Raw genomic sequence first — 19,417 nt, 5'->3', positions numbered from 1 at the left:
TTGTTTTTTATCAAGACGTTGCTTCAATAAAAGTGTTAACACTATCACAACTACTGTGCTAAATGACGAATGAACTCCATCTTTATAAATCACGTGATCGATGTCCGTGCGTCCCGCGGCTGCCACGGATGGATCACGTCACATGTAAACAGGTGACCAGAGATCTTTATTCGGAATGATTTCAATCGGAATCACTAAAAATTCCATGTAAACCCGGCTAGTCTGTCCAGCGTGTCCTGGGTCGTCCCCGGGGCCTGCCGCCGGTGGGACAACACCTCTCCAGGGAGGCGTCCTGGAGGCATCCGAACCAGATGCATTCTAACCAAATTCTATCCCGAGCTAGTTGTCAGTGGCTCATTTATGTAAACAGTAGCTATGTCATGTCATGTCATTATGCGCACTCACACACTTCTAGATAAGCTAGCGTGTGACTATTGCCCTCTCGTAGTTAATCATTGAGTGGGTAAAGACACCGAAAGTCATTGAAGACATCCAGTCAGTCCCTGGCAGCAAGCGACTCTTCCCAGATGTCTCCCGACGCGGATCTGCCGGCGTTCCGTTTTGGGCCGGCCAGGATCAGGGAGGCGTTGACGTGGTGAGTCCGCCGGGAAAGGCGAGCAAATGTGACCTCTGACCTGTGAGCTGTTTTGGCGGCAGGCGTCTGGCTCGGACCCTGGCGCTGGGTCAGGTCCTGGCGGTGCTGGTGTGCGGCACGGCCGTGTCGTCTCAGTATTTAAGCTCCGCCTTCCGGGTGGATGCGCCCCTGTTGCAAAGTGTCCTGCATTACGTGCTCCTTTGCGCCGCCTACACGCCGGCGCTGCTCTGCAGGACAGGTGATTAATCAATCGCAATCAATGGCGACCTGTCCATTTTGAACTTTTTGGCGATCAGTCTGGTTTGTCTCTGTGACTTGACATCATGGCGACGAGTCTGTAGTTTTTGTATTTGTGTCCTGATATCGACTGACGACCAGTCCTTGTTTGTCTTCATGAGCCCTGATTTTAGCTGGTGACCAATCAGTGCTTTTTTTCTAACGACCAGTCATTTTTTGTCTACCTGTGCCCCGATATTGATTGGCGACCAGTCTGTTGTTTGTCAATATGTGTTCTGACATTATGGTGACCATTCTGTCTCTATGTGACTTGATGTTATGGCGACCACTCTGTTTGTCTCAATGTGTTGTGACATTCTCGCGAACAGTCAGTGACTTTTCTATATGTCCTCTTCTAGTGATAACCAGTCCGTTTTGTGTGTGTGTGTGTGTGTGTGTGCCAGGACATTATGGCGACCAGTCAGTTGTTTGTCTATTTGAATTCTGATATTGACTGACGACCAGTCACTGTTTGTCTTTATGAACCCTGATTTTGGCTGGGGACCAATCAGTGCTTTTACCAGTCATTTTTTGTCTACCTGTGTCCTGACATTGATTGACGAGAAGTCTGTTGTTTGTCAATATGTCTTCTATCATTATGGCGACCAGTCTTTGTCTCAATGTGTTGTGACATTATGGAGACCAATCTGTTTGTCTCTGTGTGTTCTAACATTACGGCGACCAGTCTGACCAGTTAATTTTATTTTTAATTTATGTTAAAGTTTGTCCTTATGAGTCCTAACTTTTTTTTACGACCAGTCATTTTTTTCAGCCTTTGATGGGCGACCAGTCTGTTGTTGTTCTGTGTGCCCTGATCTTATGGCGACCAGTCCACTGTTAGCCTACATCAGGATTCATTGATATAGTCTGATTGCGATGTGTTCAAGCACGTCGGAACTAATCGGTCACTAAATCTGAGACCTTTTGAATGGAGAGGTCCCGAGAGTGTGTTCCAGATGGGTCACCGACACTGGCTGCAGTACTCCGTGCTTGGCCTGGTGGATGTAGAGGCAAATTACGCCGTGGTCAAAGCCTACCAGTACACCACACTCACCAGCATACAGGTGAGACAAACCCCACCCATCAACTTATAATCGGCCAGGCCGATTAATTGGTTATGGGGATTTTTTTTGTTTTTAGCTTTTGGACTGCTTTGTGATCCCGGTGGTGATGTTTCTGTCCTGGTGGCTCCTGAAGACGCGCTACCGTCCCGCTCACTACGTGTCTGTCTGCATCTGTTTGCTGGGCGTGGGCGCCATGGTGGGAGCCGACCTGCTGGCGAGTCGAGACCAGGGGTCCTGTAAGATTACTACTTTCCTTAACCGCGTCTGCATCAATGCAAACAACATGGAAACGACGTGTGGTGATGTGTTGAGTTGTTATTGGGTGCCGATAGGCCCAAAATAACATTTACCTCTCTCACACACACCCCAAAAAAACTTTCAGGCTCACCAGAAACTTTCATACTTAACTAAAAAAACAATCACTTAAAAAAAAAAAAAAACTATCACTGGTACCAAAAATTCATATTTACCCCCAAAAATCACATAAACAAAAAACAAAAAAACTCCCAGCCTTAATAAACCTCTCTCTTACACATACAAACACACAAATCTCTCACTCATATTAAAAATTCTCAGGTTCAAAAACTCACATTTACCCCAAAAAATTACATTGAAGCTAAAAACTCTCACACACTTAACAAAACTCTCACATTTACTGTACCAAAATTAAAAAACACAAACAAAAAAACTCTCACAATACCCAAAAAGGTCTCACCAAAAAACTTAAACTCACTCATATCTCAGGTCAAAAACTCTCACGTATATCCCGAAAATCACTTTGACCCTAAAACCTCTTACACCCAACAAAACACTCATATATACTGTACCAAAAACCTCACGCACACCCAAATAAAAAAATTAATTGATAAATAAACAAAATAAATAAACCACACAGACCCAAAAATCTCTCACTATCTTTCAGTATACTCTCTCATAACACAATTACTAAAATTAAAAAAAAACTTCACTCACCCAAAAAACAACTTGTCTCTCACAAACACAAAAACCTCTCACTAGTACCCCAAACTCTCACACACATACCCCAGAAATCACTTGTAAGCTAAAAACTCTCATATCCCAACAAAATTCTCACATTGACAAAGAAAAAAACTTTCACAATACCAAATAAATCTCATACTCACACAAACTTTCTCACAACACTCTCACATCTACCAAAAAAACTTACACAAACCAAAACACACACACAGCAAAACTTTCACAGAGCCAGTAAGTTTTTCACACTTCCAAAAAAAACCTCACACAAAATCATTCTCTTGATGTGTTTTGTCCTGGTGAGCGCAGCCTCCAACATGCTGCTTGGTGACGGCCTGGTGCTGCTCAGTGCTGCCCTCTACGGCCTGTCCAACGTATGGCAAGAGTACGCCGTCAAGAACCGAAGCCGCCTCGAGTTCCTGGGTATGCTCGGACTCTTTGGTAGCGTCATAAGCAGCGTACAAATGTAAGGTTACACGCACGTCAAGTGAACATATGTAAGTGTGTGTTCACAAGAAAGCATGAAGTCTTATGGTGTGTGTTGCTCAGGGTGCTGGTGGAGCTTCATCAAGTGTCAGCCATCCAATGGAGCTGGCAAGTCGGTCAGTGTCACATGACAGCATCATGTCACATGACCTGTTTTTTTTTTAGTTTTTTTTTTTTAAATGTCTGTCATGTTTATTTTGTGGTCAGCTGTGCTATTTGGAGCCTTCGCGTGTTGCATGTTGAGCTTGTACAGCCTGATGCCCGTCGTCATGAAGGAAAGCAGCGCCGCCGCCGTCAACCTCTCGATGCTCACCGCCGACATCTTCAGCATCTTCTGCGGAATCTTCATCTTCCGCTACAACGTGAGTACTGACGCAGGCCATGATGACGAAGATGAGGGTGAAGATGATGAAGGTGATGGTGAAGATGGCGATGAAGAGGAAGATGAGAAACCCTAACCATGCCTTGAAACCCTCACTCTTGTTTAAAACCCGACTATGAACATTTTAAACCAAATTTGAAAGCCCTAACTTGGCTAAAAAAAACTTCTCTACTTTAGAAGTTGAAACTCTACCATTTGTGTCAAACCCAAATTTGAGACCCTACTTTGAAACCATAATCAATGTTAAAAACCCTACTTTGAAAACTTAATAATCATATTTTGAAATCCTAACCCAAAGTTGAAATATTACCCCTCGTTTGAATTGAAACCATAATTTAAAAACCTAACCTATTTTTATACCTTACCCCGTAAACCCTACTCCGAAAGCCATGTTTGCTTCAGTTCTCAGGTTTGTACGTGGTGTCTCTGGTCCTCATCTTCGCTGGCTTCATCACCTTCAACGCCGTACCCATCGGCCCTTCCACCTCCCCCAGCGGTGACAATGTTCACCATGACAACACTGCACAGCCGTCCAAACAGGAAGTGGCGTTGGCGCAAGAGCAGCAGCGCCGGAGCATTCGTCTTGACTGCACTCGATTGTGAAACTTCAGACTTTTATTTGCTACTCACTCCGCAACTGTTGGAAAGCTTGAAACCCGACCCTTGTTTGTAACAATAACTTTGGTTTGAAATCCTAAACCCAGTTTGAAATTTTCGTTTGAAACCTTTTTTTAAAACCATAACCCAAGTTTGAAACCCTAACTTTGCCTTGAAATCCTCGTTTAACACCTGAAAAATTGCTTGAAACTCTGGCTTGAAACCCCAATTTGAAACCCTAACTTTGCCTTGATATCCTCATTTAACACCTGAATAATTGCTTGAAACCCCAATTCAAAAGCCCAATTTTGCCTTAAAATCCTAGTTTGATACCCTAACAATCGTTTAAAATGCTCAGACCACTTTGAAACCCTACTTTGAAAAATGAATATCTTGAAACCCTAATTTAAAACCTAACTTTGCCTTCAAATCCTCATTTAGCACCTGAATAATTGCTAGAAACTGGCCTTGAAACCCTAATTTTAAACCCTAACCCTATATTGAAACCCTATCCCAACGTTGAAAACCCTAGTTTGAAACCCTAACTTTGCCTTCAAATCCTCATTTAACACCTGAATAATTGCATGAAACTGGCTTGAAACCCTAATTTAAAACCCTAACCCTATATTGAAACCCTATCCCAACTTTGAAAACCCTAGTTTGAAACCCTAACCCATATTTGGAACCACAATTGAACTCTGGCTTGAAGCACTAATTGGAAACTTTAATCCTGTGTTAAACCTTCATGCTGACTTGAAGCCCATTTAGAAACCCGAATTTGAATCCCAAAGTGCCTTGCAACCCTTTGAACCCAATACTTAAAACCCTATAACTAATTTGAAACCCTAACTTTGGTATGAAACCCTACCGTGGTCCTTAATGCTGCCTTGAAACCGAAGTTTGAAAATATATATATATTTAAAAAAAATGCTTTTTTTTGTGTATTCTTGAAAAATAACTTTGATGTAAAATCATTTCAAGGGCTAGGGTTGAAGTAATTCAAAGTTTGTACTGCATTATTTTGTCAATGAGAAGCATCTCTAAATGTTTTTTTCCATGTACAGTGGTTTGTTTGTTTTTTATGAATAAAATGTTTATTTTTCATGACCAATGGCAGACAACTGGTTGAAATCAGTTGAGTTTATTAATGATTCCATCAACAGCAAATCAACTTTTTACATTCAATCTACCTGAAAATCTGACGGAAATTTCAAATTCGATCATGAAAGGTGATTAAATGCAACTAAAACTTTATTTGTCAAAACCGTCACATACAAATAAATGTTTAATAATGAGTATATTAATGCAATGTGCTGTAACATGTTTAATGCAAGAAAAAACATCAACAACGCAAACAAATTGTTCAATTAAATGCTGCTGATAAAAGTGATTAAATGTTTTGAAGGTCACTCGACTCGAGCTGCTTACTGATCATCAGCAATTAAATAAAAACATTAAAAACAAAACACTTAAGTGGTGCAAATCAACACTTTTAACCACTAACCAGCATTAAAAAAAAGACAACAAATCCTTTAATTTAAGTTTGTACTCATTTGTTTAGCTTAGCATAAAGACAAGAAGTAGACAACCAAGCAGAAGTCACTTTATTAGGCACACCACCTCAAAAGCCCAAGATGAAAAAATTTGAATGTAACAATATTGTTTATAATCGTTTTTTACGGATTATGTAACACTGGCGACTGTTACTAATATTCGCATTTTAAACAAAGGAACATATTGTAAATAAATGCAAGTCTTGACTTCTCCTTTAAATCTGAACATTTAATTTGCGCGAGTTCTGATGAGAGGGTGTACCTAATAAAGTGACTAACCCCCAACTTATCAGGCTTTGCCAACGGTGGGCGAGGGTGGGAGGTTCAGAGACTCCAAAGACGAGCGCACCTCTGGAAGAAGTTCCTCCTTGTCGCTGCAGACAAAAAAAAAACAAACATCACAAATCACACACAAGGCGGTTGAGGACTGGCGTCACAGCGCCACCTACCTGATGGCAGAGGCGCTGCGGGACAGACCAACCCACATACTTAAAGCGCTGACACCGAGAATAATTCTCGATCGACCCCGATACTCATCCTAGTACGGATCTTGTCACAATGGTGTCTTGCGCGATGTCGCCACCTACCTGAAGACGGAGGCTCTGCGGGTCACTGTCAGGCGTCTCAGTACGGTCACCACCAGGGCGGACACCAGCAGGGTGCAAATGGCCGCCAGGGTCAGGAGAACAAAGAAGGCTGAGGGGAAGATAAACACAGCGCGAGTAATGTCAAGAAAATGAAGACGGAATAGTAGTTCCATCTGGACGGACAACGCGGAAGTAACGCGGAAAACCAAGACGACGACGCCGGATGGCGAGGACCTACCTGCGGTCCAGCGGGTGCGTGTTTGCTCCCGACCCGCAAGGGAACCTGACGGAACAACAACGGGAGACATCGTAAGCGAGGAAAATGAGGGCAAGTGAAGCTTCATGAAGCACTTGTCATATTTTTTGACTCCTCTAGATGGCACTATTGCTTTTAAACGGGAAGTCATCCCCAAACTTCTTCTTTTTTTTTTTTTACAATAATATGTTCTGTGCAGCCTCACTAGTCAAAATATGGTATTCTGGTTAATATTGCGTTAACGGAATATGAGTTAAGGAGCAAAATCCAGCAGTTTTTATCAATCTCAGAAGGCGGCCATTTTGCCACTTGCTGCCGACTAAAAATGACATCACAGTTGCTCAGGTGACAACCAATCACAGCGCAGCTTCAGAAGACAGCTGAGCTGTGAGTGGTCGTTGCCTGAGCCCTGAGCAGCTGTTATGTCGACTTCAGTTGACAGCAAGTGGCAAAATGGCCGCCCCATGAGATGGATGAAACTACATTTTATGTTTATAAAACTAACTAAGACTAACTATAATTATAGCAACAAGGCAGCGCACAACCAGAGGTGGCAAATCCAGGTCCAGAAAGCAAAAACCTAACCCGAGGTGCTAGCTAGTTCCATGGCTAGCTCCCATGGTGTTCGTTTACCTGCTAGGGAGCTAGCATCAATGGCTAAAGCCAAAACTGTGGCAGGGTTTTTACTCTCTGGACCTAGATTTGCCACAAGTAATGAATACACATTTAAAAAAATAAAATAAAAAATAAAAAAATAATACTGAACCTAATTAAAACAAAACGAAAACTAAGCATTTTTTAAAATGAAAAATCTGCTAATAAATTAATAAAAACTAAGAGAAGTGCCCTGAAAATTAATTAAAACTAACTAAATTTAAAAAACAAAACTCAAACTATAATAACCGTGGTTTCGACTAGTGAGGTCACATATAACATAATCAAGAAATATTTAAGGTTGACTTCCACTATAAAGACTTTGTGGAAATGTGATTAGTTTCCATTACATCTTAAAGCCAAGAGCACCATCTAGAGGAGTCCAAAAATATCGCAGGTGCTTGATGAAGCTTCATTTTCCCATCACTGCAATTGCAGTACCGAACGGAGTACTTCATCAGGGTCCTGATTTAAGTAGCGACCCCGCTACTGAGGACGGCGGTGAGAGTGAAAATAAACACACGCGATTACCGAATGCGGCGCCGCATCGGGCCTGACACTCCTCGGCGCTGCCGTATCGGTTTTTGTTGCCGCGGCAACCCCCGTAGGTGAAGGATTGGCAGCTGCTGGTGGCCGAGTCGTAGTAGAATTTGGGGAAGGCGGCGCGGCAAGGACCCGGGTCGGGAGAGGACAGACATTCTTCTTCTGTCACTAAAATGAATAAATAATTAAAATACATGTCAAAATTGTAATCATTTGACGTAAGACGTTTTGTTCACCAACATCTTAAATTTAAAATAATAATAATAATAGGCAGTTTTTTTTTTAATTAATTTTACCATAGCAGGCTTCCAAGCAGCTCTTTTTGGTGTAGTAGTTGTTCTTGTTGCCTTCGCAGCCTCCGTAGATGAAGAGCTTGCAATCGCGCTGCTGGCTGTCGTAGTACCAGCGGCGGAACGCCGCCCTGCACAGGCCCGTATCCGGCTCCGCCTCACAACGACCTGATTGGCCCACAGCGAGTCAAAGTCAACCACATTGGAACGTTACCAATGGCCGCCAAATGCAGAGAATGCTCGACAACTTCTATATTAAAAATATATATATATATATATATATATATATATATATAATTTTTTTTTATATTTATTTATTTTTATTTTTTTAAGTGTTACATACCAGAATAGTCCTCGGCAGAGAACAACACTACAGGAAAGAGAGAGAGAGAGAGACAACTATGTGTCGCATTCACGGAATTTATCAATAAATCAATCATCTCTCAGTATCAAGGCGACTTTACCTTCATCCTGGACCTCGTCATCGTACCGCAGTGCACCTGCAAAGACACACCGTAAGTACCGATCCAGATGCTGGTCCAAATATTTATACTTGTGTCAAATCTGACTCATCCCTGGTGCTGACCCTAGGACAGACTGATACTAAATACAGTACTGGTCTTGTACCAACCTTGTTAGGTAGTACCAAACTAAGTAACTATTCTAGTACCAACCCCGGTAATGGACTGAGTACTAGATGTACTCAAATCTAGTACCGGCACTGGTACTAAATATAGTACCAAACTGAGAAATAATACAATTATCAATCCTGGTACTGGCTCGAGTACCGATACTGAATTTAGGACAAATTTTGGTGCTTATCCTAGTACAGAACCTGCCACTAAATATACAACCAATCCGGGTACAGGTATCAATAATGGTACTAGGTCTGTACTATGATCCTGGTCCTAAATTCCAATACCAATGCTGGTAAGCCTACTGGTCCAAACGTCAATAGTAGTCCTGAATCTAGTACAGATCCAGGTACTGATCCTAGTATTGACCCTGGTACTGTACGATAGTTGCACTAAGTCTACTACGAACCCTCGTAATAGGCTAAGCTAGCATGAAGATTACTAGCCTAGCACTGTTATTGTTGCTGTGTTCAGCTTTCACTGTGGCGCTACTTTAGTTAGCCACATGCTAACACTGCTACAGTGACTGCGCTTGTGTTGTAGTCAAGTCTCAACAACATGCTAACCCCCTGTTAGCATAGCTCCCGCCGCTACGCCTTGTATCATTTCGTATGGTTGTAAATATTTACTTAGATCGGCAATGGGCTGCGCCATTCGAGCAGATTTAGCTGAACCTCCAGATGCCGCTGTTTTCGACTCTTCGGGGTTAACTGAACCTGAGGACACAACCAGGGACAGCTAGCTTAGCTTTACAGGACAATATCATATATTTCTTTACCTTAGACTTTTTTTTAAATTTTTTATATCAGAAGTACTACGGCAAACTGTTTGAGCTCTTCAACTGTGCACTATTAGTACTGCATAGACCTCATATCTTATTATTATTTTTTTTTAAAGGATCAAGGAAATGGAATAAATGCTCAAATGCTTTCCATATGCGTCGCTTCTCAGGGTTTATAGCTGGTGTTTGTGTTCCGACAACTCCCCCACCCCCTTTCCCTCTGTAACTTGAGGCTCTGTGGCGCAATGGATAGCGCGTTGGACTTCTAGTGAATTGGAAGCAGATATTCAAAGGTTGTGGGTTCGAGTCCCACCAGAGTCGACTTTTAACTTTTTTTGTTTTCACACGTCTAAACATAAGTGACCCATGAGAGGCCTAAAATGGGAAGTGACCTGTTTTAACTTAATATACACTTTTTTTGGGCATTTTAGCGTAGCGCTTTTCCCCCTCTCATATAACTTTATTTAACAATTTCAACAGAAGACCTGTTTTAACACAAAGAGACTTGATTTAAACAGGAAGTGACCCGGAAACGGCCCAATCACAACAGGAAGTGAACCATAAGAGGCCTAAAATTAGTAGGAAGTGACCCGTTTTAACTTTGTATATATATATATATATATATATATATATATATATATATATATATATATATATTTTTTTTTTTTGCATTTTAGCGTAGCGTTTTTTTCCCTCTCATATAACTTTATTAAACAATTTCAACAGAAGACCTGTTTTAACACAAAGAGACTTGATTTCAACAGGAAGTGACCCGGAAGTGACCTGTTTTTAACAGGAAGTGACCCGGAAAGTGACCCAATCACAACAGGAAGTGATCCATAAGTGGCCTAAAATTAGCAGGAAGTGACCCGTTTCAACATGAAGAGACCTGATTTCAACAGGAAGTGACATGATATCAACAAGAATTAAAGAGGGTAATTTAAAATAAATATGTAAAAAAATATATTAATTTAGAGTATTTTTTCCCCCAGAGATCCACAAGAGAAGGAATAAAGAGCCAAATGTGTCTCCAGAGGCGCAAGTTGCAGACCCCCTGATTTAAAAGAATGATGGAATTCGTGTCAAACTTGCAGGACATATTTTGCCCAACTTCTGCTCTGACATCACATTCCAGGATGAAAAAAAAAAAAAAAATAGGTCACCTGTGACTCCACTACAAGCGGCCTCGCACTCCTGGAGAGTCTCGAAGTTGTTGGCGTTGCTGTCGCAGCCGCCGTACGTGAAGCCGCGGCACGTTTGGGTGTTGATGTCGTAGTAGAATCTGGGGAAGGCGGCGCGACATGATCCGACCTTCATGGGCTGGTGACACAAATCTGAAACAAGAATTCATATACAGTGGTCAAATTTTATGTCCGCTTTAAAGTGGTAGACACAATCTAATTATTATTATTATTTTTTTAATACAATTCTGGTATCTGATTACTTGGTTGATTTATTTAAAAATATATAACTACAATAACTTCTTTAATGCTTAAAAAAACTATAAAATATGGGCATAACATTTGAAAGTTAAAAAATTAAAAAAAATCAGCAAAAAAAAAATAAAAAATATTTTTAATTGCTAATACCGGTTGATTAAATCGGTCGGGCCAGAGTTCACATTGATGTTTTCAATGTCTGCATTCGTATCGACGCAGACGCTCAGGAAAGAAAACAAACACACAAAAATGACCACGGAGGTGACATCTCACCTCAATCCTTTTATTTGTGCTCGGATCGCCTTTGTTTCTATTTACAGGCGTCGTCTTGCAAGCTGGAAGGAACCCGACCGACCGGTATAACAAGCCCGCGGTCGGCGAGAATGACAAAAATGTTCCCGTTCGATTGTTTGAGGGCAAAAATAAATACATCAAAATGGGTTCGAGGAAGGGTGTGCTGGTGTTGATCTAAGTATCTTGAAACACTTCCTGTTGAGTCACCTCAACAGTTCACACGTCGTACTTGAAAATATGAATTCACGATACAAACGAAACACAAACTTTGAGGTCGTCATTTCAAAATGAAAAACAATTTACTCAACGACGTGTTTGGGAGCATTCCCGACTACATTTACTGGAATATCAAATCAATTTTCCAGATTGAAATGAACTGAAACTGTTCCAACGCCACAAAAAGAAATACATGTTTCGAAATTTTAATTTTTTTTTAAAAAATAGCAATGTATTTTACCAAAGTGACCAAATAACATCTAACTCGTAAACTCTGTAGTTGGAACATTCGTAAATCAAGGCACCACTGCGGTGTTTTCAGTAAGGAAATAGTACGGTTTTGCCTCTTCAGTGCCGATGAATTAATTAATTGACTTCCTTCTCCAGCTCTTAGAAGAAGTGAACTGCTGCTGCACACACACACACACACACACACACACACGTTATCTCAACCCCCACCAAGGAAGCTATGTTGTCGATCTTGTTTGTTTATTAGAGGGATTACACAATCCCGTATTAATTGTTTGACATACATTTGACATGTTTTCCATGTTACATCATTTGTGAGTAAAAAAAAAAAAAAAGAGAGAAAATAGTCACTTACAATGGGTGCGGTCTAAATTAGGATTGCTGGGCCTTGAGAAAGGTTAACTTTACTTGAGTGTCGTTCTAGTCAAAACTTAACATTTTCATTAACTAACCAAATAAATCATTCATTTAGAACACTAATAATCAACTGTGAACTGTAAAGAATGTTTTATACTTGGTAGACTTAAACATAAAATAAATGGCCAAATGAGCAACATTTCCAAAATTAAGGATTTAATTTTTTTTCTAAATTAATATAAGAGAATGTGATGGTTAATGGAAGGATATGTAGGCTATTGTACAAGTACAGTGGCATTACATAATGCTTTTATGGCGTTTTATTATGTTTACTGCTTAGTTTAAGGCAAGGCAAGTCTATTTGCAACTCAGGATGTGCTTTATTGGTCTTTGTTCCATGTACAGGACTTTTAATACTATAAAGGTTGTTTTTAAAGTGCTCTATAAATAAAGTTGAGATATGGGAAAAGTACAAAAAAAAGTAGACTCACTGAGCCATATCTTTTACTTAAGTAACAAAGCCGAAACAAACAAAGTACAAAAGTAAAAACGAATGTTAACTGTCAACAAAAAAAAACGTTTTAATTAACTAGCACAATGGAGAGAAAAAAAAGTTACTACTTAGAGTAAGTAGAGTAACGGAGTATTCGTACTTTAAAGTGTCGCTTAACAACAAAACGGTTCTGACCTGAGCTGTTGTTTTTGGAGGTCTCCACAAGTGGGACGGCGAGGGTCTCGTCGTCTGCCTTTTGTCTGGAAAGTTCCGAGTTGCCATCAAGCAGCTCGGCCGTCAGCGGCCGAGTCTTCCATCCCACCAGTTGAAACGCGGAGCTGTTTTGCAGCACGCAAACGTTGGTGCCGTTGACCACGCAATTCACCAGTCGGCACTGCGCCGGGGCGTCCATCGGGAAACCCAGCAGAGCCATATGACAGTGCTTGTCCAAGCAGCAGGCATCCCGACAGGCTTCCGGGTCAGAGACGTCCATTATCCAGCGCAGGTGTTTCGCTCCGTTTTCGAAAGATGGTTCTTTCATGTCATTGTCAACTAATGGCTTCCACCCGCAGGGCAGGCGAGACCACACCAGACCCACAAAGAAAAACCACAAAGCACAACGGAGGGGCGCGCACTTCACGTTCATCTTCTTATTTTATGTTACAGTTGAAAATAATTCTCTCCCGAGGAGGAAAGGAAGATCGTGGTCGAGCGGATTCACTTCCTGCTTCTTTATGTCGCAGCAGATTTCAACCTGACTCAACAGGTGAGGCGGCTCTCATGGCCACGCCCACAGAAACTTTGTGACGTTTTCCACACCAAGTCGATTATATTTAAATTATATTTTCTTTTATTTCGAGAGTCGGAACAATGAAACGCTACGATAGGCAGTTAACTCGCCATTTTAAGAATACAATGTAAAATAAAGCTGGGCTTGCGCCAAACGATACAATACAGTAACATAAACTTTGCCAATATAACTAATTAAAACAGACTCAATAAATATTGTATACACATTCAGACATGGTAGTTCAGTTACAAAATCATAAAACATGATTACATATTACATAATAAAAAATAAAGTAAATTAATATAGATTATATAGACAGACTTGAAATAAACAAATAGTATGTTAAAATTTTACTCTTACCTTGTCTACAAATTTGAGACACCCATCTATCTGACTTTTGTTGAGAGTTAATCAGTGACGTAATTAACTAGCAGTCATTCGTGTACTTGCTAAATTAAGCCCGCTGGTAGCGCTGTTGCTGCGCTTTTGAGGATTTTTCACGTGTGGCCCCTTTGAACACGATCGGCGCTAGGACCTTAGAGAGCATGCCTTGATGGTGCGTTAAGGCTTACTCGTACATTATACAATACAAGGTAAATCCGTTTTGTAGCAGCACTCCGACCGGAAATTTGACAACTATAAAGTTAATTATTCCATAGCTTTAATTGCACACCTATTCTATTCAAAGTAAACATGAAAATTCCAATTGTTGGTAATATCAAAAATCTGATAGAATATGTATAAGCCTTGATTCCCGAAGCATTTGAAGGCAACGTGAGCCACCGCGTGGTTTCCCACCCGGCTGCTCAGTCCTGCGTGTGTGGACGCGCCTCAGCCAGTGTGCATCATTACTTATCATTTATTTTTCCTGTATTTTCTAAATATTTTCACACGCAGTTTTCTTAATACCTGAAGTAAAATAACACCCACTGTGTTACTTTCTCCAGATATTTTATTTGCGTATTTATTTATTAATTTTAGATAACCAGTAGTCATTCTCTCGGTTATTGCGCATTCCCGATGGCGGCCAACCGGGTGGGACGGCGGGTCAACAAGGTGTGCAACCACCAGTCACCCAACCGGGCGCGCGGCAGCAGCGGAGGCGGAGGCAGGGGCGTGGGCGGGCGGGAGCCCAGCGGCCACAGCTTGCAGCGGCGCCAGGCACGAGTCACCGTTAAGTACAACCGCAAGGAGCTCCAGAGGAGGCTGGACGTGGAGAAGTGGATCGACTGCGGCCTGGACGAGCTCTACAGGGGCCGGGTGAGTACTGGACTTTTACTGTATTCTGCTTTAGTGGCACCACTAAACTGTTGTTGCTAACCAAAACAGCAGCACACAGAGAAAGTGTGAGGAAAAAAGTGTGGAGTCTTAAATTAGTCTATCTATCTATATTGTGTAACTACTGTCTAATGCCTTTAAAAACAGGGAGGATTTATTTAATTTTTTTACTGTTTGTCACAATATCAAAATAAATAGGTTGCTAGTTGGAAAAATATAGTTGAAGACAATGATGAAATGAGCGCAGTAGAAGCATTGTTAAAGGTCACACGGAGGATTGGATGCGAGGACGCAAAGTGGAGCTGACAGCGCAGACGCAGCTGCAGGCTGTGTGTGGTTTTGTCTTCGCTACATTGTGGGGTCCATACACGCATGTTTTTCCAGGTTTAACGACCATTGTGAGGACCGACTTGAAATTATGGGGATTTGGTAGTCCCCACTAGTTCAGACCTCTTTTTGAGGGTTAAGACTTGGTTTTAGAGTTTAGGTTTGAATTGGGTTATGGTTAAGGTTAGGGTAGGGAAGGGGGTAGACAATTATTTTTGAGCGTTGGGGTTAAGGCAAGGGGCAAAGAAAAGTTTATGAGATGTCCCCACGATGATACAAAGTGTGTGTGTGTGTGTGTGTGCAGACATCCTAGTAGCACTTTTTGACAAGACACGGAGGAGATTTTGTTCCGTTGACGTTGGGTTGCCACTCGTGTTCATCTTGAGGGTTTTATTGTGCAGTATCAAATGGGTGGATAACTGGATATACTATTAATTTAATCCGAGGACTAGTACGGCTATTACTACAACTACATTAATGCTACTACTAGACACACTAATACTAGTAGTTGTACTGCTATTTGTATCACCATTTTGTAATGGAAATGTCAAAATACTTCCTGAAGATGAGTTTGAATAGTATGTTGTTGACTTCGTAACAATGTATTCGTTTCCCCTTTCCTTTCCTTTCCATTTATAAAAAAAAATCCTTGTACTTATATAATTGTGAGGACATCTACAGACATAATGCATTTCCTAGCCCCTTGCCCTAACTCCAACCATCAAAAATGATTGCCTACCCCCATTCCTTACCCTAACCTCAATCATAACCCAATTCACACCTAAACTCTAAAACCAAGTCTTGACCCTCAAAAAGAGGTCTTGAGTTGTGAGGACCGGCCAAAATGTCCTCAATTCACAAAAATGTATTCATTCTGTTGGTTAAAGACATATTTTGGTCATCACAATGTAGTATGTACAAGCGCACACACACACACACACACACACGAAATGATGCATAATAGATGAAGGTAAGAAGGAAGACAATTATTTGTCCCCTGATATTACCCAGTTTGTGTGTGCATGCGTGTGTGCGCATGTGTACTGTATGTGTGTGTGCGTCTGCAAGCATGTGTCCGCTGATAAATAGATAATTACATCTGCCCGTTTGCTTCATTTCCTGTCAGACATCCCATCTGGGTACACACACGCGCACTAGAGCTGAGAATGTTGTGACTATTTGTACACAAAGTCACACTGCGCACACCCATAGTACACACACATACTGTATAAACACACTCATACACAAATATACACAAATTAATTTAAGACACACATATATACGTTTGTACACTTAGACACACTTTGTCAAAAATAAAGTACACACACTAATGCTTATATATACAGACGGACATAAATACACACATATACACAAGTCTCACACACATACACACACACACACACAAATACACTCACACTAGTAATCCATCAGTGCGTATCAAAAACACACCCACAGTGGTGATGACGCGCTAACGCTGGCCGCTAGCTTGGTTGATGATGTTCCATTGGTGATGTCATAGTGATGATGAGAGTGTTTGTCCAATTAGTCATCAATCAATAAAAGAATGGAACAGCCAATTGAGGAAGCCTCTCACATGCAAATGAAGACCAACGGGAAGAAGACAAAGACGAAGACAGATGCTAACAGCTCTTAGCGCTATTGATTTATCAGCTTGACATCTGCCTGTGTTGTGTGTGTGTGTTGTCAGTGGAAATATATGGATATATCCTTCATCCCCCCGTCAATGTTATTACAGTAAACGAAAACTAAAAAAAATAGCACAACACAACATCTTCATTAATGAAATTTAAAAAAAGAAAATGCTTTTCAAAAAACGAAAACTGACTAAAACTACATTTGTTGTTGCATTGTTACTGGTACTACTAAAACTATGTTTCTACGTTACTCTTCCTCCTCCTCCTACTGCTATTACTATAATGTTAAACCAAAACTAATATAACTAAACTACTAAAACTATTTGTACTCCTACTTGTGTTATGTTATGTTAAAATGTGTCCCTGATGAATGTGGGCGTGTGTTTTTGTCTTTGTTTGGTCGTGTTTTTCCTAGTTTGTACCTTCCCCCACACCATAACCCCCCCCCCCCCCCCCCCCCACACACACACACACACACACACACACACACACACACGCACAAAGAAGTCAGCATTAACCTAACGAGGTCAAATAGAGCTTCTATTATGGCCCAACGCGCAGATTAGTGTGTGTGTTTGTGTGCAGCGTGGGTGTGTGAGTGGCCTTGTGTGTACAGCCACACTTGCTGACACCACAAATCAGTCATTGAACAATAATCTGAACACGCACACACTTCATCAGTTTGACGTGATGACGTCACACTGATGTCTGCAGCAGATAAACAACAGGGGCGGAGCCTATTGCACCCGCACACAAGCACGCACACCTGCTACCTCCTAATGATTTTGGTGAGAAAAGTTGTGTGCTTACAAATCAAATCTCAAGACATGTTTGTTGCAATGTCACAGTTGGTGAGACCGCCACTCATTAGTATAAACACAAATTTGTCACACACAAATAGCACGCACACACACGCACAAGTGTCCTTGGCTATATTGACCATATATAGACAGAACTGAGAATGTGTGAGAATGGTAAACATGCGCACGACACGCATGCGCAGATGAAAGCATGAAACATACCTGCCGCTATAGCCATTTTCATTCATCGCCCTTCTGTTGTTTGTCTCCCTCTGTAGGCACACACGGGAAGTGCAATTAGCCCTTTTAGCTGTTGTGCTAACTTGTAATTGTGTACTGACTGTTTGTTATTGGTGATGATCAGGAGGAGGACATGCCAGAGGAGGTGAACATCGACGATCTTCTGGACCTGAAGACGGACGCTGAGAGGACGCACAGACTGCAGGTGGCGCTCTTTTACTGCTTCTCGTTTCCTTGAGTTAATTAAATACACAAAATACTACTAATTGTAAAAATCATTGTGTGTGTTGTATCCTCACGTGTGTGTATCTGACTCTGCATGTGTGTGTATTCATTCCAGGAGATTCTTCACTCTTGCAACAACAACACGGAGGTAAACAAAACATCCCAGCTTGCAACTTGTAACCATTTTGCAAATTTAGTATCAAAGTGGTACCTTGACTTACAAATACCCCGACGAGTTTTGAGATGTCACTTGGTTGATTGTTTGCTTCATGTTGTAAGAAAATAAAAAGACACATTGTGTATTTAAGAGAAAAAAATACAAGTAGTGTAGTGTGTTTAACTAAACCACATAACTTTGACCCACAAAAGTTTGTTAGCGTAATGCTAACACATGTGAAATGCTATAGCTGTGCTAACAAAAATAGCATCAATATTGGGGTACTTTTCAAACATTAAATAACTGATGTTTGAACACCAACAGTGCACAACAAATATGGACGGAGCATGTAACAATACTCAGAGGCATGTATTCTTATCCTCTGCAAAAAAAATATTATTACTGCAACTTAGTTGCACACTTGCAACAGTCTTCTTCGTGATTCATCAGCAAATCTGCTTGTAGTTTGTTTATATGTAATGCTTGTGTGCATGTGTGGTCCTGGCAGGTTTTCATCGGCGACTTGGTGTCCAAACTTCACGGCCTCCAGAAGCAGGAGGAGCTACACAATGACGGCATCGACCTACCGCAGCTCCACATCTACCCCACCCGCCCCGGATCGGCCGACAGGGAGGTGTTGCACTGAGGAAGCAAGCGCACCCCTTCGACCAACCCCACTCCGGCCCGACCACCTGCCAGGAAGGAGCTGGACTACAAAACAAGCGCATCCAAATCCCGCATCCTTCCACCTCCTTACTCCAAACACCTCAGCCGTGAGGCAAAACAAGCGCACCTCAGAACCAGCAAGAACCTTGAAGCACAAAAGGAAGTGGACCCTCAGAACTTTGATGATGATCCAAAAGTATTTGTGATGCTTGACAAATAATCTGATCACTCTTATACTCTTACTGGTTTCATTTCCTGGTGTCTCTCACACACAGACGTCTGTTTGATCTGTAAACGTGTGATGTCACCTCACAGACCTTCACAAGGTCGTGTGTGTGCGTGTGCGGCCTCCTGTTTCGCACAGAAATATTTATCACACACTTCAGCCTCAAGTCTTGTTTACTGCCACACATAACGTCATGCACACATAACACACACTCACACACACGGTTCATAAATTATACATACTGTAATACACACACCTTTGTGAGGTTCCAGCTGTTTGTACATGTTTTGAAATAAAAAACAACAAAAAACAA

General features: G+C 41.4%; 3 protein-coding genes and 1 non-coding gene across 5 annotated transcripts; 3 read left to right on the top strand and 1 right to left on the bottom strand.

Moving 5' to 3' along the window:
- Positions 1-15: 15 nt before the first annotated feature.
- On the top strand, positions 16-5,845 carry LOC144051877 (solute carrier family 35 member F2-like). The gene is made up of 8 exons (XM_077565453.1): positions 16-595; positions 658-833; positions 1,808-1,935; positions 2,012-2,171; positions 3,238-3,394; positions 3,478-3,530; positions 3,622-3,776; positions 4,199-5,845. The coding sequence occupies exons 1-8, from the start codon at positions 528-530 to the stop codon at positions 4,397-4,399; spliced, it is 1,098 nt and encodes a 365-aa protein (XP_077421579.1). The 5' UTR covers positions 16-527; the 3' UTR covers positions 4,400-5,845.
- spint2 (serine peptidase inhibitor, Kunitz type, 2) lies at positions 5,519-13,386 on the bottom strand. Of its 2 annotated transcripts, XM_077565450.1 has the most exons (10): positions 12,936-13,386; positions 10,856-11,026; positions 9,541-9,627; positions 8,741-8,776; positions 8,620-8,646; positions 8,283-8,444; positions 7,975-8,154; positions 6,772-6,816; positions 6,534-6,642; positions 5,519-6,320 (listed from the first exon to the last, which is right to left on the bottom strand). In XM_077565450.1, the coding sequence occupies exons 1-10, from the start codon at positions 13,384-13,386 to the stop codon at positions 6,236-6,238; spliced, it is 1,353 nt and encodes a 450-aa protein (XP_077421576.1). In that variant the 3' UTR covers positions 5,519-6,235. The 2 variants fall into 2 exon arrangements, with proteins under 2 accessions (XP_077421576.1, XP_077421577.1); XM_077565451.1 differs by lacking the exon at positions 9,541-9,627.
- On the top strand, positions 9,924-10,013 carry trnar-ucu (transfer RNA arginine (anticodon UCU)). The gene is given in 2 exon segments: positions 9,924-9,960; positions 9,978-10,013. It is a non-coding gene; the product is annotated as a tRNA-Arg (tRNA).
- LOC144051882 (protein phosphatase 1 regulatory subunit 14A-like) lies at positions 13,367-19,417 on the top strand. The gene is made up of 5 exons (XM_077565461.1): positions 13,367-13,506; positions 14,512-14,790; positions 17,955-18,035; positions 18,171-18,203; positions 18,721-19,417. Exons 2-5 carry the CDS (start codon positions 14,551-14,553, stop codon positions 18,856-18,858), a joined length of 492 nt encoding a protein of 163 aa, XP_077421587.1. The 5' UTR covers positions 13,367-13,506; positions 14,512-14,550; the 3' UTR covers positions 18,859-19,417.

Source organism: Vanacampus margaritifer, chromosome 5 (assembly GCF_051991255.1).
Source record: "Vanacampus margaritifer isolate UIUO_Vmar chromosome 5, RoL_Vmar_1.0, whole genome shotgun sequence".
Classification (NCBI taxonomy): domain Eukaryota; kingdom Metazoa; phylum Chordata; class Actinopteri; order Syngnathiformes; family Syngnathidae; genus Vanacampus; species Vanacampus margaritifer.
This window is presented reverse-complemented; position numbering and strand designations above follow the sequence as displayed.

What these genes read in the sequence shown, in the direction of transcription:
- spint2 (XM_077565450.1), bottom strand. Translation starts at nt 13,386, where the DNA reads ATGAACGTGAAGTGCGCGCCCCTCCGTTGTGCTTTGTGGTTTTTCTTT. An exon ending in CTCTGCCGAGGACTATTCTG is followed by an intron (nt 8,445 to 8,619) that starts GTATGTAACACT and finishes TGGGCCAATCAG; the next exon opens with GTCGTTGTGAGGCGGAGCCG. An exon ending in CTGCTTGGAAGCCTGCTATG is followed by an intron (nt 8,155 to 8,282) that starts GTAAAATTAATT and finishes TATTCATTTTAG; the next exon opens with TGACAGAAGAAGAATGTCTG.
- LOC144051882 (XM_077565461.1), top strand. Translation starts at nt 14,551, where the DNA reads ATGGCGGCCAACCGGGTGGGACGGCGGGTCAACAAGGTGTGCAACCAC. An exon ending in ACGAGCTCTACAGGGGCCGG is followed by an intron (nt 14,791 to 17,954) that starts GTGAGTACTGGA and finishes GGTGATGATCAG; the next exon opens with GAGGAGGACATGCCAGAGGA. An exon ending in CTTGCAACAACAACACGGAG is followed by an intron (nt 18,204 to 18,720) that starts GTAAACAAAACA and finishes TGGTCCTGGCAG; the next exon opens with GTTTTCATCGGCGACTTGGT.
- LOC144051877 (XM_077565453.1), top strand. Translation starts at nt 528, where the DNA reads ATGTCTCCCGACGCGGATCTGCCGGCGTTCCGTTTTGGGCCGGCCAGG. An exon ending in ATCAGGGAGGCGTTGACGTG is followed by an intron (nt 596 to 657) that starts GTGAGTCCGCCG and finishes TTTTGGCGGCAG; the next exon opens with GCGTCTGGCTCGGACCCTGG. An exon ending in GGCGCTGCTCTGCAGGACAG is followed by an intron (nt 834 to 1,807) that starts GTGATTAATCAA and finishes TTGAATGGAGAG; the next exon opens with GTCCCGAGAGTGTGTTCCAG.